The 26,566-nt window shown below is 41.4% G+C and overlaps 1 protein-coding gene across 2 annotated transcripts in view; it reads right to left on the bottom strand.

Annotated features, from left to right (window-relative positions):
- Nucleotides 1–26,566, bottom strand: part of LOC126251546 (1-phosphatidylinositol 3-phosphate 5-kinase) — a 437,758-nt gene that overhangs the window by 189,197 nt on the left and 221,995 nt on the right. For both annotated transcript variants that reach the window (XM_049952056.1, XM_049952057.1), the window contains 2 exons: nt 14,429–14,604; nt 11,558–11,686 (listed from right to left, as the gene is read on the bottom strand). In XM_049952056.1, the coding sequence (XP_049808013.1) occupies nt 11,558–11,686; nt 14,429–14,604 (305 nt within the window). The remainder of the gene's footprint in view (nt 1–11,557; nt 11,687–14,428; nt 14,605–26,566) is intronic.

Below are 26,566 nucleotides of genomic sequence, written 5' to 3'. Positions count from 1 at the left end.
AAAAAAGAAAAAATAACTGATGTAGGTTACAAAGGGATTTATGTTAGCTCAGAGCCCAGCTTCAGAGTGACCACTTTGCCTGAGGCAAAGATGAAGGATAGAATCTAGAGAGAATGTGCTACCCTAGTTACCACTAATTTAGGTCCAACCCCTCTGCCCTATGCCAACTATTTTATGGGCCTCATAAAAGGGGCACACTTTAATCCCCAGAATCTATGTTTTATGGCCTAGAACATACTCAATTTTTCTGATTTTAGCTCATTATAGAGGAAAACTACTCCTTTTCTTCCAAAAAGTTAACGAATTTTTTTCAACTGATATTTACTTTGTCTTGCATCAATTCACAAACCACCTTCTTGCTTGTTGACCTTTTCCTTTCTGAGGCTAAATTCCATACTTAACCATACACAAAACAAAGCTACACTATCTCCACCTTGACAGCTACCATCTCTTCCATCTCAAATGATCCTTTCCCACAGCCTAAGTATCAACTGTAAACAAACCACATCCAATGTAGAATCTATTAACATTTATTCCAGTAACCTCTACCACATTTTCTTCCCATTTAACTACCCCACTGGCAGTGTCAAAAATCAAACCTTTCTGGTAGCTACTTCATCTATCCTCAGCCTCTTCCCCATCACATCCAAAAAAATCTTAATAGTATAGCTTTTACTTCCAAACAACCCAGAACTACTCTCTTTGTAATCCAGAACCATCCTGGCCTTGAATTTTCAATATATTAGTCCAGAATTATGAATTTCTTATGTTATGTCCTGAAATTAGGTCAACCCTCTCCATAATCCTCCTAACAAAAATGGCTCTGAGCACTATGGGACTCAACTGCTGTGGTTATCAGTCCCCTAGAACTTAGAACTACTTAAACCTAACTAACCTAAGGACATTACACACATCCATGCCCGAGGCAGGATTCGAACCTGCGACCGTAGCAAATCCTCCTAACACCACCCATACGTGTCTTCCCTCATCCTTTCAGTCTTACCTACTTAATGTGTTAAGATTACAAGATCTACACTCCTGGAAATTGAAATAAGAACACCGTGAATTCATTGTCCCAGGAAGGGGAAACTTTATTGACACATTCCTGGGGTCAGATACATCACATGATCACACTGACAGAACCACAGGCACATAGACACAGGCAACAGAGCATGCACAATGTCGGCACTAGTACAGTGTATATCCACCTTTCGCAGCAATGCAGGCTGCTATTCTCCCATGGAGACGATCGTAGAGATGCTGGATGTAGTCCTGTGGAACGGCTTGCAATGCCATTTCCACCTGGCGCCTCAGTTGGACCAGCGTTCGTGCTGGACGTGCAGACCGCGTGAGACGACGCTTCATCCAGTCCCAAACATGCTCAATGGGGGACAGATCCGGAGATCTTGCTGGCCAGGGTAGTTGATTACACCTTCTAGAGCACGTTGGGTGGCACGGGACACATGCGAACGTGCGTTGTCCTGTTGGAACAGCAAGTTCCCTTGCCGGTCTAGGAATGGTAGAACGATGGGTTCGATGACGGTTTGGATGTACCGTGCACTATTCAGTGTCCCCTCGACGATCACCAGTGGTGTACGGCCAGTGTAGGAGATCGCTCCCCACACCATGATGCCGGGTGTTGGCCCTGTGTGCCTCGGTCGTATGCAGTCCTGATTGTGGCGCTCACCTGCACGGCGCCAAACACACATACGACCATCATTGGCACCAAGGCAGAAGCGACTCTCATCGCTGAAGACGACACGTCTCCATTCGTCCCTCCATTCACGCCTGTTGCGACACCACTGGAGGCGGGCTGCACGATGTTGGGGCGTGAGCGGAAGACGGCCTAACGGTGTGCGGGACCGTAGCCCAGCTTCATGGAGACGGTTGCGAATGGTCCTTGCCGATACCCCAGGAGCAACAGTGTGCCTAATTTGCCGGGAAGTGGCGGTGCGGTCCCCTATGGCACTGCGTAGGATCCTACGGTCTTGGCGTGCATCCGTGCGTCGCTGCGGTCCGGTCCCAGGTCGACGGGCACGTGCACCTTCCGCCGACCACTGGCGACAACATCGATGTACTGTGGAGACCTCACGCCCCACGTGTTGAGCAATTCGGCGGTACGTCCACCCGGCCTCCCGCATGCCCACTATACGCCCTCGCTCAAAGTCCGTCAACTGCACATACGGTTCATGTCCACGCTGTCGCGGCATGCTACCAGTGTTACAGACTGCGATGGAGCTCCGTATGCCACGGCAAACTGGCTGACACTGACGGCGGCGGTGCACAAATGCTGCGCAGCTAGCGCCATTCGACTGCCAACACCGCGGGTCCTGGTGTGTCCGCTGTGCCGTGCGTGTGATCATTGCTTGTACAGCCCTCTCGCAGTGTCCGGAGCAAGTATGGTGGGTCTGACACACCGGTGTCAATGTGTTCTTTTTTCCATTTCCAGGAGTGTATATTGTGCTAACAACAACCCAACAAGACAGTCATCATGTCTTGATATCATCATTACCAATGCTGAAAAAAGATCTATATGAGTTACGGTTGTTCAAAGTAGTTGTTGTTGTGGTCTTCAGTCCTAAGACTGGTTGTTCAATACTTATTTTATTTCAGGTTATCAAGGTATACAGTTAAAATTAACAAGTCTATGTCAGTCTACATCAAAGCAAAGAATATTAGGCTACTGTATGATCAATATTGACAACTGGAGTAAAGTAGTAAACTATTACATGGAATGACTTCCTACTTGAAAGTGAGAACAGTGAGAATGTCTTTGCTGTTTTTATCAATGTACTCGCATACATTTCTAAGAGCTGTTGCCGAAAGGTTCCGAAAAGAAATAAGGCAACACCTTAAAAACATGACCTTACATCCATGCCTAAGTGGTTCAACTGTAGAGACTTAGAAGATTAGTTATGATTTATTATAATACATATAAAAATTATAAAGCAAACAAAGCTAGTCACATCAAGTTAAAGCATAAATATAGATTAGAAATCAGGTTAGCAAAGTATGAGGAAAATGACAATTATGTTAATAACTCTCACAACAAATGTAAAGCTGTTTGGTTGGTTTGTGGGATTAAAGACACCAGACTGCAACGGTCATCGGTCCCTTGTTCCAAAACTTAAAAACTACCACACAGAGTAAGAAAAAGGGTTAATAGAGACAACAGACAACACAGGACAAGAAAAACTCAGACAAAGAACAGACATAACAAATTAAAATCACACGGAGTGTGGCGGTGGTTGGCCGACCATAGAATAAAAAAGGAAAAGCCAACCACCGAGAACACATTAAAAACTCAGTTTAAAACCGTAGGCCAAAGGCCAGAATCAACACAAAACAATAAAATAAAACATAAACACTCAAATTAAATGATAAAAACCCCCTGCCTGAATAAAACGTAAAACTAAGCCAGCCATAGCAGGGTCATCAGTTAAAAGGGCAGGGAGCGTATCAGGCAGCGCAAATGTCTGCCTGACCACAGCTAAAAGGGGGCAGGCCAACAAAATGTGGGCCACTGTCAAAGCCGCCCTGCAGCGACACAGAGGAGGGTCCTCCCGACGCAGTAAGTAACTGTGTGTCAGCCAAGAGTGGCCAATGCGGAGCCGACAAAGGATGACTGAGTCCCTGCGGTTGGCTCGCCACACAGTCGTCGTCTCCTTAATGGCACGGAGTTTATTGGGCGTGATCCGATTGCGTCATTCAGCTCCCAAAGCACAAAAACTTTTCGGCGGAGGACTGCTCGCAAATCAGTCTCTGGGAGGCCAATGTCCATAGATTGTTTACTGATGGCCTCTTTCGCCAGGCGGTCAACATATTCATTGCCTGGGATACCGACATGACCGGGGGTCCACACAAAGACCACAGAGTGGCCGCAATGGGCAAGAGTATGCAGGGACTCCTGGATGGCCATCACCAGACGAGAACGAGGGAAACACTGGTCGAGAGCTCGTAAACTGCTCAGGGAATCGCTACAGATCACGAAGAACTCACCTGAGCAGGAGCGGATATACTCTAGGGCATGAAAGATTGCGACCAGCTCACCAGTGTAAACGCTGCAGCCAGCCGGCAATGAACGTTGTTCGGAATGGTCCCCTAGAGTAAGCGCATAACCGACTCGACCAGCAACCATCGAGCCGTCAGTGTACGCAATGCCAGAGCCCTGATACATTGCAAGGAGGGAAAGAAAGCGGTGGCGGAAGGCCTCCGGAGGGACTGAGTCCTTTGGGCCCTGTGCCAATTCCAGCTGAAGGCGAGGGCGAGGCACACACCATGGGGGTATACGCAGAGGTGCCCTGAAAGGAGGTGGAAGAAGTAAGGCCCCAAGCCCGGAGAGAAGCTCTTGGACTCGGACCGCGATCGTACTGCCAGCCCTGGGTCGACGTTCTGGAAGATGGACGTGCGACTCTGGGAATAGTAGCCGATAGTTAGGATGCCCGGGCAAGCTGAAAACATGGACAGCATAAGCGGCCAGCAAACGTTGGCGCCGTAACCGCAGTGGAGGGACACCTGCCTCCACTAGTATGCTGTCCACAGGGCTGGTACGGAAAGCACCAGTGGCAAGGCGTATCCCGCTGTGGAGGATTGGGTCCAGCACCTGTAATGAAGATGGGGATGCTGAGCCATAAGCCAGGCTCCCATAATCCAGACGGGACTGGATTAATGCCTGGTAGAGCCGTAACAGGGTAGATCGGTCGGCGCCCCAGCGGGAATGGCTCAAGCATCTCTGAGCATTTAGATGCCGCCAACATGCCTGTTTAAGCTGCCGAATATGAAGCAGCCAAGTCAGCCGTGCATCAAAAACTACACCCAAAAACCTGTGTGTCTCCACCACAGCAAGGAGTTCGTCGGCAAGATGAAGCCGCGGCTCAGGATGGACCGTTCGGCGCCGGCAGAAATGCATAACGCGGGTCTTGGCAGCCGAAAACTGAAAACCATGCGCTACAGCCCAAGACTGCGCCTTGCGGATAGCGCCCTGTAGCTGACGTTCAACAGCTGCAATGCCAGTAGAGCTGTAGTAAAGGCAGAAGTCGTCAGCATACAGGGAAGCTGAGACAGAATTTCCCACCGCTGCAGCGAGCCCGTTTATTGTGATTAAAAACAGGTAGACACTGAGGACAGATCCCTGTGGTACCCCGTTCTCCTGGACTCGGGAGGAACTATGAGAGGCCGTGACTTGCATGCGGAAGATACGATACGACAGAAAATTTCGGATAAAGATCGGCTGAGGGCCCCGAAGACCCCATCCATGAAGCGTAGAAAGTATGTGATGATGCCATGTCGTATCGTACGCCTTCCGCATGTCGAAAAAGACAGCGACCAGGTGCTGACGGTGGGCAAAGGCAGTACGGATGGCCGACTCCAGACTCACCAGATTGTTGGTGGCGGAGCAGCCTTTATGGAACCCACCCTGAGACAGAGCCAGAAGGCCCCGAGACTCCAGTACCCAATTCAAGCGCCGGCTCACCATCCGTTCGAGAAGCTTGCAAAGAACGTTGGTGAGGCTAATGGGGCGGTAGCTGTCCACCTCCAAAGGTCTCTTGCCCGGTTTCAAAATGGGGATGACAATGCTTTCCCGCAATTGCAACGGAAACTCACCCTCGACCCAGAGACGGTTGTAAAGGTCGAGGAGGCGTCGCTTGCAGTCCACTGAAAGGTGTTTCAGCATCTGACAGTGAATGCGATCTGGCCCAGGAGCGGTATCAGGGCAAGCGGCAAGGGCGCTGTGAAATTCCCACTCACTGAATGGAGCATTGTAGGATTCAGAATGGTGGGTGCGAAAAGAAAGGCTCCGATGTTCCATCCGCTCTTTAATGGAGCGGAAGGCCAGTGGGTAATTGGAAGAAGCGGAACTAAGAGCAAAATGCTCTGCCAAGCTGTTGGCAATTTCGTCGGAGTCTGTACAAACTGCTCCATTCAGTGAGAGCGCAGGGACGCTGACAGGGGTCCGATAGCCATAGAGGCGTCGAATCTTGGCCCAGACCTGCGATGGAGAGACATGGAGGCCAATGGCGGACACATACCACTCCCAGCACTCCTGCTTGCTTTGGTGGATAAGGCGGCGGGCCCGCGCACGCAGCCGTTTGAAGGTGATGAGGTGTTCAATGCAGGGATGTCGCTTGTGAGACTGTAGCGCCCGCTGGCGATCTTTAATCGCCTCAGCGATCTCATGCAACCACCAAGGCACAGTCCGCCACCGAGGGGACCCAGAAGAACTGGGAATGGCAGATTCTGTGGCAGTAACAAGGCTGGTGGTGACTGAGTAAACCACCGCATCAATGTCGTCACTAGAGAGAGGCTCAATAGTGGCAATGGAGGAGAACAAGTCCCAGTCAGCCTTATTCATAGCCCATCTGCTGGGGTGCCCAGAAGAGTGATGCCGTGGCAGTGACAGAACTATCGGAAAGTGGTCACTACCACACAGGTCATCATGCACACTCCATTGGACAGACGGTAAGAGGCTAGGGCTACAGATCGATAGGTCAATGGCGGAGTATGTGCCATGCGCCACACTGAAGTGTGTGGAGGCACCATCATTTACAATCGAGAGATTGAGCTGCGCCAATAAATGCTCAACGGTGGCGCCTCCACCTGTTGCCACTGACCCACCCCACAGAGGGTTATGGGTGTTAAAGTCGACCAGTAACAAGAAAGGTGGCGGCAATTGGGCTATCAGCGCAGCCAGGACATGCTGCGCGACATCACCATCCGGTGGAAGGTAAAGACTGCAGACAGTAACAGCCTGTGGCGTCCACACCCGAACAGCGACAGCCTCTAAAGCTGTATGTAGAGGGACAGACTCGCTTTGAAGAGAGTTAAGGACATATATGCAGACGCCACCAGACACCCTTTCATAAGCTGCCTGGTTCTTATTATAACCCCGATAGCCATGGAGAGCGGGGGTTCGCATTGCTGGAAACCAAGTTTCCTGAAGTGCAATGCAGAAGAAAGGGTGAAGGCTGATAAGTTGGTGGAGCTCAGCTAGATGGTGGAAGAAACCACTGCAGTTCCACTGGAGGATGGTATTGTCCATGTCTGAGAAAGGCGTGACGGGACTGGGAAGGCATATTACGCCGCTGGGTCACCTGCTGCCTCCGAATGAGCACCTGTGCTAGTGCTTTCCGTGGCGTTTGAGGTACCGGCGAGATCGAGGTCCTCAGCGGACGCCAGAATCTCCAACTTGTCCTCAGACGCAGTGCTTGTAGGAAGCGGTGGGATGGGTGCCACCACAATGTCATTAGCCTTGGGTACTTTCTTCTTCTTCTGTTTCTCTCACTGTGCCTTCGGTGGTTCAGGCTTGGAGGGCTTCACTGGGTCAGTCTCAGGGACGGACGACGACCGTGAGGCCCTACAACCAGGGACTGGTGGTTGTTTCAGCCGCTTGCGGGTGTCCGCTTTTCCACAGGTCGGAACTTGCGAAGGCAGGTCACCAAGTGACCCCTTCCTGGCGAGCGTAGCCGAAGAAGTCTTACTCTTCTCCGGCTGGGAAGGGGGAACTGATGTCCCCAATGGTTGGGGGGGTGTTGCTCCTGAAGAAGATGGAGCAGGAGCAACAGGGAGTGAAGTGACCCCCACAACCAAGGGGGCCGGTGGATTCTGACAGATCTTAGAGTCAACGATAAGTGACGATGGGAGAACCGTTGTGGCAGCAGCGGCGTAGGTCGACATCATTGCCACAGGATGGAGCCGCTCATACTTCCGTTTAGCCTCGGTGTAGGTCAGGCGGTCCAGTGTCTTATATTCCATTATCTTTCGTTCCTTCTGGAATATCCTACAGTCCGGCGAGCAGGGGGAATGGTGTTCTCCGCAGTTAACACAGATGGGAGTCGGAGCACATGGAGTATTGGGATGCGAAGGACGTCCACAATCTCGACATGTGATGCCGGAAGTACAGCGAGATGACATGTGCCCGAACTTCCAGCATTTAAAACACCGCATCGGAGGAGGGATATATGGCTTCACATCACAACGGTAAACCATCACCTTGACCTTTTCGGGTAAAACATCACCTTCAAAGGCCAAGATGAAGGCACCGGTGGCTACCTGATTATCCCTCGGACCCCGATGGACGCGTCGGACGAAGTGAACACCTCGTCGTTCTAGATTGGCGCGTAGTTCATCATCGGACTGCAGAAGAAGATCCCTGTGGAATATAATACCCTGGACCATGTTTAAACTCTTATGGGGAGTGATGGGGACGGAAATATCCCCCAACCTGTCCCAAGTGAGCAACCTCCGTGACTGGGCAGAGGATGCTGTTTTGATGAGAACTGACCCAGAGCGCATTTTGGACAAGCCCTCCACCTCCCCGAACTTGTCCTCTAAATGCTCCACAAAAAACTGGGGCTTGGTCGACATAAATGATTCCCCATCTACTCGCGTACACATGAGGTACCGGGGTGAATAATCTCCACTGCCTTCTTTGGACAAATGTTCCTCCCATGGAGTGGCCAGGGAGGGAAATGATCTCTGATCAAATTTCTTTCCATTGAGGTTAGACCTCGATCGCCTAGAGACTGCTGGTGGAGGCCCACCAGCGAGAGATGATGTACCACGCTTCATTGCGGGTCATCCGCCCTGATGCCACCCACTCCGACCAGGGGCTCTCCCCACGGGCACCACCCAGCCGCAGCAAAGACCACCTGGCAGGATGGCCTTTGCCGGGAGTCCTGATGCCCCAAAGGGATAGGCATCTACTCCTCGGCATATGTGGAGAGGTAGCAGCTCAGGCATCAGCAGTGCGATCTCTGTGTAGTCAGGGGGCTACCACCAAGAGGGTACATGACGACCCCACCACAACGGACTGGCTACTGTGCTGGATGTCGGGTGTCGAAATATCCATGTACATCATGAGGGCAAAGATGGAAGTGCACAATGGAGGGAAGGGATGCTATCCGAACACACTGCAGCGGATGTGGCCGGAAGCTCGATGTAAGTCCAACTCCATGAAAATATTAGGTGTGCCAGATCTTAGGGCAAGATGGATTTAAGATGCACCACGTAAGGTGTCCTTCCCCAAATGGTAGGCACTAACGGAAAAATTTGGAAATAGAGTGGTCAAACCCCTCAGGGGACCATCACATTAAAGGCCGAAACAGTTGAGACTCCTTTTAGTCGCCTCTTACGACAGGCAGGAATACCACGGGCCTATTCTTACCCCCGAACTCGCAGGGGGGTGTAAAGCTGTTTGAAATGTTGTAAAGATTGAACTGAGGAGAAGCAAGGATTATGAAAGTGATTACTATAATGTTAATATCACACCACACTAATTCAGTGCCCATTTTCTTAATGCTTGAGGTGTAAGTACTCCTATAGCAACTGAGTCAAATTACAAATGTGAAAAACATCCAAAGCATGCTGTCTTTTTCTACGACATTTTGAACATATATCTTCTAAATCCGAATGGAAAGATGGCCAGTTACGTGATACCATGAAATCCATTGCAAAATTAAGCAACTCAAAAGCAGAAGCCATTTATGGTTTATGTAATACAGTATTTTTTTTTAAAAGGAGACACATAACATCCCAATCTGTTTACTTGTAAAAGGAATACTTACCAATGTTTTTTTCTCAGCAAGTTAAAAAATGACACTGGTCACACCACTACAAAAAAAAACGAGGTAAGTCATGCCCTAGTAACTATCGAGCAATTTCTATTGAATTTAGTAGAATACTGCATGCAACTCCAAATCCATAAACAACCATCTGCTGACAACAGTTTTAGTGATTCAAAGTGTGGGTTCAGAACTGGCCTATCAACAGTGATAGCAATGGAAAATATCAGTTTCTTGAATTCTGTGGCATTCGAATCCAAACTTTCTGTAAATGCCACACCCAAAGACCTAAGTAGAGCTATTGATTCTATCAGCTGCAGAATTATGTTAAAAAGATTTACTTTTATAGTTTTAAAGGCAAGTTAGTAATTCTCATTATATTTTATTTAAGCGAGAGAAAGTAAAATTCACATTTTAACAAATAATCAGACATACTGAGTGTCCAATGAGGAGTCTCACAAAGTTCCATGCTTGGACCTCTGCTTTTCATAATTTATGTAAATCATTTACCTGATGCGATACCATTTAAGTCCATATTATATGCAGATAATGCCCCCCCCCCCCCCCCTTGCATTTTCACACTTTATGTATGAAATACGTACATAGCAGGCACCAAAAGACTTGTCAGAGACTTTTTTAATTATCTAATAAATGTTTATTATCTAATATAAAAGCTGATTTAACTGGAATTGATAACTGTCTGGGAAGTAGGAATGTTTGACTTAATTTCAAACATCATAAGTGATGTTTTTGGAAAGCCTGCAGCTGTCATTCTTTACCCTATTTAAATAATGAAATACTGCACTAATTACATATTTTTTCATTCTTAATTATGTGTTTTGAGAATTTTTTCTAGTTGTCAAGTGCAAATATGTACATAAGTATTTTGTGTGGTGTTTGAATATGTGTTATTCTGCCTCTCATGCACTGTAGTCATCTTTTCGGGGTTATCAGGTACTGTGCCTCCTCATTTATGTAGAAAACCACACACACGCAAACTATCACTCACACTGTTTGTTTAACATCACAAAAAATAATATGAAAATACTGCATCTGATAACGAGAATAAATTCTCAAAACATGTTTTGCTCAGACAAAAAGTGTAACTGGTGTTGCATTTAAACGAAAAACATTTGAGCAACGCAAAGTGGATGACGGTATTAACTAGCACTGCACGAGGCCAAATGCCGAAACACACTAAATATGGTTTGACAAAGGTTTCACAATGATCACAATAATCATGAAACTTCATTTGCGCAGTAGATTGTTTGGAATTGGTTGTGAATGGTCATGATATCTTTATTCAAACCAACCTAGTTACTCCCATCAGCCACCATACAAAGTAGTGTTTGGCGGCTGTGGGAGATACAGCACGAATTGTTCTAACTTTTACAAAATTACCGGTTCAAATCTGCTGAGTAGTGTGCCCTGGTGTCAAGAAACTTAACCATGTAATATTTGTAAACACTACTGGATGGCCACCACCATGCCAGCGTTTTTTTTCTCGATGAATATTTTTTCATAATGCGTAAATCGCGGGAAAATTATAAATATGTTTACGCAAAATTGGGTACAAACTAACATTATGAACATAGGAAATTTGACGGGATGTTAATTCCAGGAACGAAAAAGTGGGGTTGTACGGTATATTCTTTTCTTATGTTCAAAATGTGTAACTTTATTATGTTTGTACAAAGATGACATCAACGGCATGGGTGATGATTAGAGATGGAACAATAAATAAACAAATAAATCATTGACAACATTGTTGTCAATAAATCACTCAATCATTCACAATATTGTTGTCAAATTCTTTGAATTCTCAAACAAACATCCATAACTGAAGGTATATCTTCTATAAATGGCAAACGATTGCAACTCTTAGTTACCACTCACCTATAAATTCAATACTACCATTAAAAAATGATATATACTCTGTTTGGACTATGATGAAAGATGCAACTGGACAACAATTTAAATATGATGACCTAACTTACCTTGTTCGGCCATTTTTCCTGCCAACTTCTTTGCCTCAAGAGTAGGTGATGTCAGTTTCAGCTGAATTTCTTCAATTCTTGATTTATACAAAGCCTGCTCTTTCATCAATATTTGTTTCAAAGCACTAACTGGAAAAAATACAATAAATGATACAGTGAAATGTACATAGATATGCCTCTAACTATTAATTCTCATCTGCTACCTCATAACATGAAATTTATAACCAAATAATCAAATGTATAGACAATAAGAACCAGTTTATTCCTGGCTGCCTCCCATACAACAAACAAAAATAGTTCCCACATGGGCTAATATAACAATGAAATCAATCAATTATTGATAAAATCATTCGTAAATTAAATAATTTTATCAAAAATAGTTGCCAGTCAGATGCGTATTTATACCTAACACAGCATTCCATGGACAGCATAATGCTTCTTCCATTCTTCAACACTGTTACTTAAATTCTGTATGTGCCAAATACAAAATGAGTGAACGGGTTTCCACCCTGTCAAACCCCATCAAGTTCTTAAAAGTAGTTTTCAGATCATATATGATAGATCAAACAAAAAATGGTTCCTCTAGTTAATGACATTATGGTGAAAAGGATAGACTGTTACTCACCACACAGCAATGGCACAACAAAAAGATTGTCAAATACATTAGCTTTTGGTCAAAAAGGCCTTCACTGGAATCAGACAAGTAACACACACACACACACACACACACACACACACACACACACACACACACACGCACGACCCCAGTCTCTATGTGTCTCCATGTGTGTGTGTGTGTGTGTGTGTGTGTACACTATCTAAATCTGATGATGGTCTTTTTGACCGCAAGCTAATGTGTTTCACTGCCTTTTTGTTGTGCCTATCTGTAACTCAACACCTCTGCTGTATGGTGAGTAACAACCTGTCCTTTCCATGATATTGTTATTATTCCATGCTGAATTTCCACTGTTTGAATTTGTTTCTCTAGTTATGATTGTCAAACAAAAAAAAAAATTAGTAAAACTGTATCTGTCGCACTAAAAATAATGATAAAGTTAATGGGTTTTGTATTATGTGACAGAGGTGTACACACCATGGCTGCGACACATTACCTTCTAACAAGACAGATTCATTTCTGATAATGACTGCTTAGCAACTGAAACTGATCAGTTTAATCATTATACTAGCTGACAAACTTGGCATTGTTCGGATGTTCATTTTGCCAATTTTCTGTTAGAAACAAAAACAAAAAATGAACTGTGTTTGTAGTGTAAATAAAAAAAATTATTTCCAAGTATTTGTGAAAACACCTTTTAAATAATACAACAGTTTCTGTATGATGGGAGCAGCTGCTCTGCATGTCTGCAATGCAATTTTGTAAATGTCTCTACGGCAATGCTTCTTCATGGCCCTACAGACGGCTATCGTTTTTGCCTACAACTATCTGCGTTTCACAATTAAATTTTGTCAAAAGCACTGCCTGGTGTCAGGGATTTCCTAAAGTTGACACAACTGCAGGAGTGTCTTAGTAGCACAGAGTAACTGTATTAAACTTTCATGCATGGCACATTTTTTCATGCATCTCAGTGTTTAGGATATCATGTCTCTTGAACTATGAGTTGTAAAATGGTATATTTGTGTATGTACATTCAGCGACATATGTAGATACTATCTGCAAAACATTTTGCAAATAGAGTTAGTGCTGAAGAAGTAATAAATTTAAATGTCATGATGATCCGGCAGTTTTTCACACATCTCAGTTTTTATGGCATCATATATCCTGGTCTATGTGTCATACAATATGATTTCTTAGGTATGTACTGTGAGATATGTGGATACTGTTTGCAAAATGTGTTGTGAACAGAATAAGCAGCGAAGAAGTAACAAATTTATATGTCACACACAATGTGACAGTTTTTCATGCATCTCAGTGTTTATGACATCATATCTCCTGTGGTTCTTATCCCAACAGGAACTGTTGAGTGACAATAATGGTTATATGTACCAAATTGGTTGAAATTGTTCCAGCGGTTTAGAGGATGTGGAACATACACACATACATATATCTATTTTTATAATACAGGGTGTACATAAAGTCCGGGAACACTTTCAATTATTTATTGCACAAGAACTAAACAATGAACAGATGTCATACATTTTTACAAACATTCAATATGCGAACAATGAGTGACCCTGCAGACATCAATACGGTAATCGAATTCTTGCCATACCCATCCCAACATGGCATCATCGACTGTCGCAGTCGCTTCCCGTATTCTCTCCTGGAGCTCTGCTACATCTCGTGGTAGAGGCGGTACATACACCAGATTTTTAATGTGTCCCCACAGAAAAAAATCACACGGAGTGAGATCTGGTGATTGGGGAGGCCATTTCATGAACTCCAACACACAGAATGCTCAATCCGCACCTGAAATCGCCGTGTTTGCAACTAGCACTGACTATCGGCAAAATATCAAACTACATTGTGGTGATATACATGGCGCAAAAAAAAAAAAAAAAACTTTCAGGGTTTCTCTTCAAAATGACACATGTATGATATCTGTACAATGTTTGGTTCTTGTACAATAAATAACTGAACGTGTTCCCAGACCTTATGTACACCCTGTATGTATGGATTTAAAGCAATCTTGACAATTTTAATGAGATATTTGAATCAATTAAATTGTGTGACAATATCAAGTTCCATGAAGGTTAATAGTCTACTGGATTTCACAAGGCAAGCAACGTAATTTAATTTACAAGAAGATAGTTAGAAACAAAATACAAAATTAGTCTCCACAAAATAGTGGAGCATAGAAAGCCAATACAGAACAAGATAAAGTGCCAAAATAATTTGGCACAAATCCTTACCATCTGCATCAACTGCCAGTGAGCAAAGATGCTCTAATATGCTACTGTAAACATCATAACCCTTAAGGGCTAATTTTTTTATCTCTTCAATGACATTACTCTGCTGTTGGGGATTGTAACTCATTTCTATAACAGGAGGCGGCAGACAGATTTCCCATAGTGTGATACCAGTGTACCTGAAAATTTTGAATATAAATTATGTTTAAATTGTTCTAACAACACATTCCCATGTGGTTCACAAAAATATGAGAAATTTTGCCCGTAGAGAGGGATTTTGGCTTTGGGAAATATGAAGCAATTGGTCAAGTGAATTTGGAGCATAATCCACAGCTGATGACAGTAATATATTTCTGAGAAAGTAATCCATTTGGCAAATATTGTCGTGTGACTGAAATCATTCACTCTATTTTTCACAACACAGGCCTCACATGAAATCAACATACCCACAATAATTTTCTTGTGACCATTACCACTGACTGAATCAATTCAGTTGAAGGATATCCCAAAAGAGCCACCACAGATGAAATCATCTAGAAAAAGCACAATATGGTATTAAATGCTTAGCAATTATAAAATATCTGACACTGTAGGTATAGTAGAGGAAAGATTATGGCAAATTTTACATGAAGAATTAAATGTATGTAAAAAAGTAAAAAAGAAAGGTTAATTTAATCTGCTGAAAACACTATAGCTAGAGTTTTCTGAAATGTAAAAGGGATTCTTCTTATTTATTAACTCATAAAGGGTCAAATAAAACTGCCAAGTCTTCTCGGCCAACTACATGAGCAAATACAAGAAAGACCACTCGAGAAAGGAAACACACTGTCTTCCACTTGGGCAATGCACCTAGCGAGAGAGGTGCTTTAGCAATAAGATAACTTAGGAACTTGAATTTCAAAGGACAGGCTAATGGGAATTAGTGGTTGTGTACCTATTACAAAACACAAGAAACTCAAATATGTTCGAGCTATGAATAAAAGCTACAAATGAGATTATCCAGGCAAGACTCAGTATCAAGGCTAGGCACAAACTTGTAATTGGTTCTTTCTGCTGACCAGAGTCATTGACAGACGCAGAGCAACTTCCAGTGTGTTCCAGGGAACAATGTGAGGACCTTCCCGTTCAGATTGTATATTAGTGTCCTGGTGGACAATAAAAATAGTACTCTCAAACTTTTGCTGATGGTGCAGTTATTTATTTTGAAAAAAGTTGATCAAATATGCAGTACGATCTTGAAAGACATGGTGCAACAATTTGCATTAAATGTTTATAAAATTCTTCAATTCACAAAAGAAAACATAAACAAAAACATAGTATACTTATGAACACAATATTAATAAGTTGCTATTGTGATCAGTCAAGCATTTTTGGGGATATGTAATTGGGAAACAAAAGTTTTGACTACAGTAAGTAGGTTCAAATGAATGTAGGTTGTAGTAATTATGGAGAAATGAAAATTCTTGTACAGGATAGAACAGCACAAAGAGTGGCATCAAACCAGTCTTCAGATGCAAGACCACAACCATAGCAACAACAACCAACCAACCGACAACAACAACAACAACAACAACAACAACAACTTGGAATGGAATGATCACACAAGCTCAGTCATAGATGAACCGGGCCACAGACTTTGGTTTATTTGTAGGATACTGACTAAATTCAATTAGTCTACAATGGAGAATGTATACAAAATGGTTGTGTGTCCCATCTTGGAATATTTCTCAAGTGTATGGGATCCATATTAAAGGGAACTAAGAGGGACGCTGAATGTATACAAATGATCACAGCTTTGTTTTGACCCATGAGAGACTGTCACAGAAATGATGGAAAACCTGACCTGACAGACAGCTGAAGATAGACACAAATTATTCCATGAAAGAGCACTTACAAAATTTGAAGAACCAGCTTTAAGTGAGGAATCTAGTGATATATTACAGCTTACTACATCTGTTTCCATAGAGACTGCAAAGACAGGATTAGACTAATTACAGCACGTACAGAAGCATTTAAACAACCATTTTTCCTGCATTCCATATGTGAATGGAATCAGAAGAAATATTAATATGTGGTGCTATGGAAAGTACCCTCTGCCCTGCACATCGCAATGTTTTGCGGAGTTTGCATATCGATGTTGAACCTGCAATAAAGATGCACAGTAAACATTGCAAATCATTGGACTAGAATGATTAGTATTTTGTTAAGATAGGATACTGCTGGCAATTGCCCTATTTTCAGAAATATTCTGATGAAGGCAATGCCACATTTGATACAGCTGGATGAGGAGCGATGCAAGAGTCACATCCATATGTAAATGTCTCTCCCCCCTTGTGATTCAAGACTTCTTGTACTGGTAGAAGAGTGCCACATTCTCCTTTCAAATATGAGGAGCATTTTAAAGATGTTCTTGATACCACTCTCAGTTGTATGAATGAGACAGGTGATCCATCCTTAATCATAATCACTTGATCTTCCCTGCGGGGGTGTAAACCACAGGTGACATCACTGAGCCCATATTTGGTTTTAAAATACTAGTTACTTGATAATCATCTCCCAAAATGTTATGTAACATTCCTCACATGTCTTTTCTATTACTATTACCACCATATTCTTAATCCTTTTCTTTTTTTCTTAAACATCATGCCCTGAATTTAGTCATTCAAGCAACGTTCTTCATTAATAACAGACAAAGAGACTAATGTTTATGAAACATATTTATCAGTGTAGTATATCAAAGTTGTATGCCTTATTGGGTCTTTCTGCTGATGTATTCTTGAAGGTTCTCCATCACTGAATGAGTTATGAACTGTCTGGCAGAATAATCTAATTTGGGGAGTTATTGCTCCAGTGCAGTAAGTGGAGAAGAGATATGACACATGCACAGTAGAGTACAACCCTACTGAGGTACTGTAGACTTTGGGCTGTCCTCTGTTCAAGATATAAAAGTCCTTTTCAGTAACTCACATCTCTGGGGCACATGTCCATAAATCTTAAGTTAGTTTAGTTATTTACATGTCCTGTAGATCATATTTGTGAAAACTCACTATGATATTGACCTTGTCAGTACATTTACAAATATACAGTTTCTCAGTGTGGATGTATTATGTGCACCATTTACATGACTGGATATTTACTTTCATAATAATCCATAATAAAGTCAGTAAATGTAGAAATAACAAATGCAAAATTTAATAAATGTAACCCAGGCACACAAACGAAGTAGGCGGAGTTGTCAAAATGAACTGATTTCAGTGTGTTTCTGAAACTGTTTTCATTTTCTGCCAGCAATTTAATTCCCAAGGGAGGTCATAATAAAAGTTATGCTGCACTCTTTGTTCCTTTCTGTGCTAAAGTAATGTTAAACTGAGTTTAGTGGAGACAATTTTTTTAGTTTTATATTTATAAATTCTACAACTATTTTTAAATTATCACTGGTTCTTCATGACAAACTTCATGTATTGCGAAAGTTTTGACAGTATGCCTTTTTTAATGGTTTCCTGCATAAGGTTCAAAAGATTGGCATTAGATATTATCCTTAATTAAATTACACCTTTTACTGAGGTGTTGTGTAACACGTAAGTTGGGTGAAGTGATGTGAGCCCAACGTCAATAGTACCCACGAACGATGATCGTTTCATGAAAATATTTTTTTAGTTTCAGTATTGAGTTAAGATTTGTATGCTTTGGGAGGATTGCCATATTTATGCACTGATGCGGAAGGACACAGTAATTCTGCAAGGCAGGATGACAATAGCTGCTTTATCACGCTTCGCAGTACCTGTTGATTTGTGCAGTTTTTCCATGCAATTTTGTCCTGGCTTGGATGTGTGTCATGTACCATAGAGCAATGAGTACCATAACAATTGGCACCACATCATGGGAACAAAAAGAAACTTAATTGTTAAGACCTGAGAGATCTCTCATTCATGTCACGTCATAGAAATTCATGTAATAGATCATGTTATGACTGTTATGACCTTTTTTTTTTTTTTTTTTTTTTTTTAAATGTAAACAAAGAAAATACATGAAGGTTTCTGGAGAAATGTTATGATCATTTGGAAGAGCTTTACATTGGCAAACATTTCTCAGTTTCCAGCACAGAAGAAGTTGTACAGGAGACAGAGTCTGAGTACAAAAAGAAAATACATGGGTTTGCTAGCACAGTGAATTTTTTTTTTTTTTTTTAACTGGTGATAAACTTTTGTACCAAAAATTACACAAGAGGAAACATGACATTCTGGTGCCCTAAGTGACAGACCCCCAGAATACTCCTGTGCTGAAAAAGTGATGAAACTGGCATGAGAAGATTAAAATAAATACAAATTAAAAAGAAAGGAATAATGTTGAAGAAAAATTTCAGTGAAGTATATTGCTGTTGCCCTTAGCAACAGGGTCAACAGCCAAGGTTATGACAGTGCAAAAGTCATTACCACACTGTGATGAAAAGTTATTAAGAAAAATTGTGTAGGCAATGACTCATCACTGAATCCACTGACTACAATTATACTGAAGAAGATCTAAAAAGTCCATGTGTTGGAAGATCGTTGAGTGCGGCTTCTAAGGGCCACAATTCTTTCATCACTTCGTGATTGCAGCCCAGCATCCAACTGTGAATACATCGGCCACTTATCATCCAGCAGCAATGACAGCTTACAATCACGCACTCACCATCTGGCAAAGCAGTTCATTCAAGTCCAACTTCCAACTTCTCATCAACATCACAACACAGTAAGCTATGCCAGTAGAAATTGGTGAGCTGTATTAAACCCAATACGATTTGTTATTGATCATGACAGTATTGTGTATTGTGGGAAATCAGAAGTGGATCTGTTTATCAAAGCTTTTCCCTTTTGGTTGCTGGCAACAAAGCTGTCCAATAACACTGTTATTGGTAATAACTGACTAAGACTAATTACAGGTTTAGTATTAGGGTCATGGTATGCCACACTAAAGAGAAGCATGGAGCAAAGTTTACGGGAATTTTTGACAAACTAGGGTGAGCAATTTGACATTCAGCTCACAGCAGATTTAAAGGTGGATATGAAAACTGATTTGAAGGCTTAAGGTGAGGATTTAGAAATGGAACTATATGTGAGTATTGAAGCTCAGAATATTAATTTTGAAGTCCTTGACAGAGACGTGTATTAAGGTTAAGCAGAATTAATAACTTAGTTAAATATGCAATTGAATAACTTAAGAACTGAAAAACATTCTAACAAAGCACATAATAATTGAATCACATAATGAAAAAACTGATATATGTAGTATGATTTCTAAACAGCAGACAACATTGTCTATCTTGATGGAGGAGTTACATCCTGAAGTAATTAGTGTCACTCATTACAGAATGAAGTTAATGTGTTGTTCAGGGATGTAAATAATGACCTGCAACAGATTAAAGATTTCATGGAACAGGAATTTTTGGAAATGTCAAACAGGTCTCAGAAACGACAGTCCAGTTAAGTATTTTAGGAGAGAAAAAAAGATTTGGACATAACAGCAGTTTCATGGTGAACACTTGCGACTTTGGAGCAATGTGTTAGTGAGTTAACAAAACAAAAAGGACAGCACATTCATTTCAGTTGAAAACAGTAATGATCAATTCACATCAAAAATATATGTGACAGCTGGAAAATTAATAGCTGCAATCAAATATTTATTTTAAAATATAAAACAACCTCATACTAATTTAAAAGTCAAGAGTGACAGCAGCAATGCTGACTTGAAGGAAAATCTAGCAGTAAATAACAGCATTATCTAACTGGTGTCTGCCATCGTAAGCCCGGAGGGTTGCATTATAACATAGCTGAACAGTGTGGTTCTGTTATAAATCCAGTAAATGCATGTTATGACACAGCTAATTCTGACTCAAAGAAAAATTCAGGCTAAAATGTCAGCTTAAATATTTTAGAAACATATACAGATTTAAGTAAGGTTACCATTTCAGGTTCTATTTTACAACTTCAGAGGAGCATAATGATTATTTAGTTGGCAAGATGGTTCAGCCAGTTATTAATTTGTTGGTTAACACATCTCTTTAACCCAAAGATGTTTGCAATAAATCTATTTTGATTCTGGTACACAGTTGCAATTAAAGTGGTGGAACAAATATGACAGATTTCTGTCAACAATTTCACAATAATTGCACAGATTTAAGTTTTTTGTCATCATTTCGGGTTAACTTATATGACATGTATCATATTTTCATAAGATTCAGAGCAGATGAGTTAATGTTAACATCCATGAAAGTGTTTAAGAAACAGACAGATGTAGAGCTCATCATACCTCTACCTCTATGTTATGTCAAATGATGATTTTAAATATTTTTAAAAAGAAATGACATGGTAGGTTTGAAGTTGAGATCAGATACTCTTGCACCTATATTAAGCACACAGAAGTGTGTGGGTCTACTAGGGACATACAAAATAGCATCTTGGGTACTCTATTTGACACCACAGGCACCAGGGATAAAAATTGCTACCAGGACCTCATAAAAGTCTGTGTTCTTTATAGACTATGCTGGGTGATGGTTGCAATGCTCTCAGTTAGCTGCTATGTTATTCATTAATTAAACTTCTGTACAACAGCTGCTACTTCTCTTACAGTTCATTTTATATAAATTATATTTACTTAAACTGTTCTCTCCTAAGTACTGTTTTGAAGAAGAATTAGTCCCGACTTGTCATGAACATGTCCATAACAATTCATGACAAATGTAATAAAAACCATGAAACTTTATATTTATATCCTATTCATACTACATAACAAAGTTGGGCAAATATGAAACAATAAAACAAAAACAAAAAATACTTTAAAATATAATTTGCTTTTATAAGATGTTACCAGACCATGGGTAAAGTTTCAATATCACAACTTAATGACACTCTAAGTAGCATAAAAGTAACAAGATAATCATTACTGTCCTTCTTTAAGTATTAAAAACAGGTGAAGATTAATAATTAAGATATGCTAGCTCACTATGAATTTGTTTAAGTCTGTTTGATCAAAACATATGTACAATACCATATGTTGCATAACCAAAAACACTGGGCAGTTCACTACTACAGACCTACAGAAAAAGTAAATTAACAAAAATATTTTTTATTTTGAGAACTATCTTCATAGATGCTGGCTGTTAGCAATGTCACATAAAATGGGGAAAGAAAGGGAAAGGAACCCATCCTAAATCCTGATGAAACTCAGGTAATGATATCTGGAACTATAGCAGAATAGTATGAGGGTAATAAATCTGAATGGTGATTTGTGGCCACATATAGTGGAGTACACTTAAGACACAAGAGTTGAAGCAGCTCAGGAATCAAGTACAGGTTCTAAATGCAATAGGTTACCTTAAAATATATGAGGGAAGAAGACAGCAGAGCAGTATATAATGATTAAGCAGAATAAATAACTTGTGTAATGAGTAGGGAAGGTGGAACAATGGAAAAAGGTTGACCTACACCTGAGTAAAATAAAGAATATACTAGTATGTAAGGTAACAGAAGAATGCTACTAATAGTTTAAAAACTGTAACTCCTCTGGTTTGATGGAATTACCAAAAAGCATGAAAAGCATGAAAATATTATGAAAAAGTATAGACTGTAACTCATGACAAACAGGCAGTGTTGTCTCACAGACAGGCACAATGAAAATAATGCTAAATATTTAATCTAATCTAATCCTTCAGACAAAAAAGTCCTTTCAAAATAGAAAACACACACACACACACACACACACACACACACACACACACACACACACACACACACACACACACAAAAAAAAAGCACAAGCACAACTCCAAACACATGGCCACTGTCTTCAGCCACTGTGGCCCAACTACGACTGTGTCCAACGTGAGCAGCAATTTAAGGTGAGTGATGGGTAGAAGGCAGCATGGGGCAGGAAGGGGTGGGACTGGGAGGGAGAGAGGGGGATAGGGAGAGGGAGAGGGGAGGGAGGGAGGGAGGGAGGGAGGGAGGGAGGGGGAGAGAGAGAGGGGGGGGGGAACACATTCTGCTACCTGTGAGAGTGTGCAGGGATTGGTGGGAACAGAATAGGGTAGGTACTGAGTCAGGAGGCTGCTCTGGATGGGGGAGTGAGGGGGGGGGTGGGGAGAAAGAAGTGGAAAAGATTATAGTATATTGGCGAAATACAAGGAATGTGTAGTGCTGGAGTGAGAACAGGGATGGGGATAGGTACATGGAGGACAAGCTCTAGCTATAGTTGAAGCCGGGGGTGGGGGGTGGGGTTAAGGGTACAAAGGGTATGTTGTAGGAAAGGTTTCCTCCTGCACAGTTCAGAAAATCTTGTGTTGGCAGGTAGGATTCAGATGGCACAGGCTATGATGCAGACATCAAAGTGAAGCAAATTCAGCAACTGGATGATCCAGCTGTCTCTTGGCCACAGTTTGGCAGTGGCCATTTGTATGGACAAACAGCTTGTTAGTTGTAATGCCCACACAGAAAACAGGACAATGGCTGCAGCTTAGTTTGTAGATCACATGTCTGCTTTCATACGCAGCTCTGCCTTTGATGGCGAAGGAGATGCCAGTGACAGGGATGGAATATGTGGTAGTGTATGGGACAGGACTTGCATCTATTGTAGTGATAAGATCCATGAGGCAAAGGATTGGGAGGAGTGATGGAGTTGGGATGGAAATACATATTACGTAAGTTCGGTGAGTGGTGCAGTACCACTGTGGAAGGGGTGAGGAGGATAAAGGGTATGATATCCCTCCCTTCAGAGCACAACAGGAGGCAGTCGAAACCCTCATGGAGAATTTTGTGTACCTTTTTATTGGTTAACAGAAACTTGGTTGGTTAAGTGTTTTGGTACTAGGTATTTTCACACTTTTTCTGTGTCTGATTAAATTTTATGGCTGAGTTAATTAGGAATTTTGTATAAGAGGTTAGCTTAACTTTAATTAAGTAGCAAAACTATCTTCTTACCCATCATACTTAAAGGTAATATACAGACTCATAAGATGTATGGCTGCTAAGCTATAGTTTTCTCTAGAAGTTGGTTGGTCAACCGAAGGGATGTTACTATATGTGTTGTTACTCTCTCCATAGGCTGCAAACAGTAGGATGCTAGAAGCAATTTTGGGTCTTGTGGAGGTGAACCCAGTGGTGACTGTTCTGTAGGACTGGCAAACATCATCATCTTCCAGCCCACCAGAGGATTTCCCAGGGAGGGATTCTTGGGGTGGAGGACAGGATGAGCATCTGCTTATTGGTCCTGTTTTCTTTTCTTCTTTGTTCTAAGATTCCTATTATTTCTTTTCCTTTCTTTCTTTCTTTCTTTCTTCTCCACCTGAAGTACCATGTCTATCCTCCCTCTTCCCATGTACAGTAGTTTCTGTCATGGAGACCCTTCTCTCACCTGCCTGTAAAAATCTGTTTTCATAGGAATGACAAAGACATAACACGTACACCGGTAGTTTCTTGATGAAGTAGAAACAATGTCAAAAGGGTAAATTGAATTCATAATTAATTCTAGTGCAATAAGTAGAATACAGCTATGAATATCCATACTGGGCAATGAAAGAATTGTTAATTGTGACTAGAGGTGTAACTAGATGGCCAGTTCTCTTGGTGACGAGCCCATGCCCATTAAGTAATAAAAACACTGTAAATGGCAGTTTATGCTCAAAGATGATAACAATTCATGTTAAAAATGTGATTACTTTACAACCATACTTAGAGCACTTTGAGTAAAATGATTTTAGGTTTTATCTATGATGACAGTTATACAATGATGTAGTTGTTGTGGTCTTCAGTCTGATTAGTGGTTTGATGCAGTTCTCCATGCGACTCCTGTATAAGCATCTCTGAATAACTACTACAATTCACATCCAGCTCATCCTGCTTACAGTATTTGTCTCTTGGTATCCCTCTGCAACTTTTACCCCCACCCCCTTTTCCTCCAATACTAAACTGATGATCCGTTGATATCTCAGAATTTGTCCTATCAATGAATCCCTTCTTTTAGTCAAGTTGTGCCAGAAATATCTATTCTCCCCAATTCTATTTAGTACCTTCCGATTAGTTAGGCAATCTACCCATCTAATTGTCAGCATTCTTCTGTAGCACCACATTTCAAAAGCCTTTATTCTCTTAGTGTCTAAACTGTTTATTGTCTATTTTTCACTCCCATATATGGCTTGGACACACTCTATATTGGGGATAATTTTAAGATTTTATATCTTTTTCTGCCATGAATTATTATTATTATTATTATTAACTATTAAATATTATTACTATTATTTCCTCTTAGAATGTCTTCAGAAATATTGGAGGGGGAAAAAAAAGAAAGAAAAAAAAAAAAAAACAACAGAAAAGTCCAGGTACAGTTCATAGATTTTCGAAGAACTTCTGACAGTACTCATCGAGATACTTGCTATAAAAACTTGAAGGAGTTTTGAATTCCAAGTAAACTCATTGAGATGCACACAAGGATCACCATACCAGCAGTACAATACAAGCAGACAGAACTAAATATGGACAAAGGCACTTCACAGTTGACGAGACAAGTTCAAGTCTATTGATCAGTTCAGCTATTCGGAAAGCTGGTACAACTGTCATATGTAAATACCCATGATGTAAATGGAAGAATTTCAGCTGGTTCAAGATTTTTATATGCCCTCAAAGATATGTTTAATCCTAAAGCCATATCACATTCTGCAAAAATCAAGATCTACAAAGCCGTTATATGCATGACTGTCATCTATGGTTCGGAATCCTGGACATTAACTAAGAGGGAGATGAAATAGCATCTAACATTTAAAAGAAAGGTGACGAGAAGATCCTAGGGCTCAGTAAGAGATGGTGATACTTGGAGAACAAGAAAGAACTCTGAAATTTATTAGATTATGAACCAATTGAACGTTTTACAATATTAAAAGAGTAGATGACTCCAATGGGCAGATTAGGTAACCCATATGTGAGACAGCTTAGTTTCTAACCAAGCCTTCATTGCCCACATTACAACAAAGAGACCCCTGGCTAGGTCAAAAAACACATGGGAAGGTGACATAACAAAAGATACAGAATCTTTGAACATAATCAACTGGGAGGAAACAGCAACAGGCAGATTGCAGAACATGATCTAAAGGGCTTGCGAATGCTATATAAGTGAGTAAGTATTATTTGTATACAAATACACAAAACTGAAAACATTGTAAATTTCTAAACATAACATCATATTGTAATTGGTGTGGTCTCCACTTCGAAGAATGGTTTGCTGCAGCTCTCCATGCTAATCTATCCTTCATCTCCAAATAACTCGTGCAAACTACCCTCCTGAATCTGCTTATTGTATTATCCCTTGGTCTCCCTCTTCAGTTTTACCCCCCCCCCCCCCTCCTTTCCCCTATACTTCCCTCCAATACTAAATTGTTGATCCCTGAATAACACTCAGAATGTATCATTTCAACTGATCCCTTCTTTTACCCAAGTTGTGCCACGAATTTCTTGTGATCCTAATTCTATGCAGTAACTCTTTGTTAGTGACCTTATTTAGTGTTCGTCAGTAGCACCACATCTCAAAAGCAAATTCTCTTCTTGTTTAAAATGTTTATCGTACATATTTCACTTGGATACATGGCTACACTCCAGACAAATAGCTTCAGAAGAGTCTTCCTGACACTTAAATGTATACTTAATGTTAAGAAATTTGTCTTCTTCAGAAATGCTTTTCTTGCCTTTACCAGTCTCCATTTTATATCCTTACTAGTTTGGCCATCATCAGTTATTTTGCTCCCCACATAGCAAAACTCATCTACTACTGTGTATGTCTCATTTCCTAATCTAACTTCCCCACCTCACTTCATTTAATTCTACTACATTCCATTATCCTTGTATTGATTTTGTCAATATTCATCTTGTATTCTCCTTTCAAGACACTGTCCACTCTGTTCAGCTGCTCTTCCAAGTCCTTTGCTATCCCTGACAGATTTACAATGCCATTGGCAAACCTCAAAGGTTTTATTACTTCTCCTTGAACCTTTATTCCTGTTTCAAAACTTTCTTTGGTTTTCTTTACTGCTTGTTCCATGTACAGATTGGATAACACTGAGGATAGACTACAACTCTGTCTCATTCCCTTATAAACCACTGCTTACCTTTTGTGCCCTTG

Source organism: Schistocerca nitens, chromosome 4 (genome assembly GCF_023898315.1).
Source record: "Schistocerca nitens isolate TAMUIC-IGC-003100 chromosome 4, iqSchNite1.1, whole genome shotgun sequence".
NCBI lineage: Eukaryota > Metazoa > Arthropoda > Insecta > Orthoptera > Acrididae > Schistocerca > Schistocerca nitens.
Note: the sequence above shows the minus strand (reverse complement) of the source record. Positions and strands in the feature narration are given on the sequence as shown.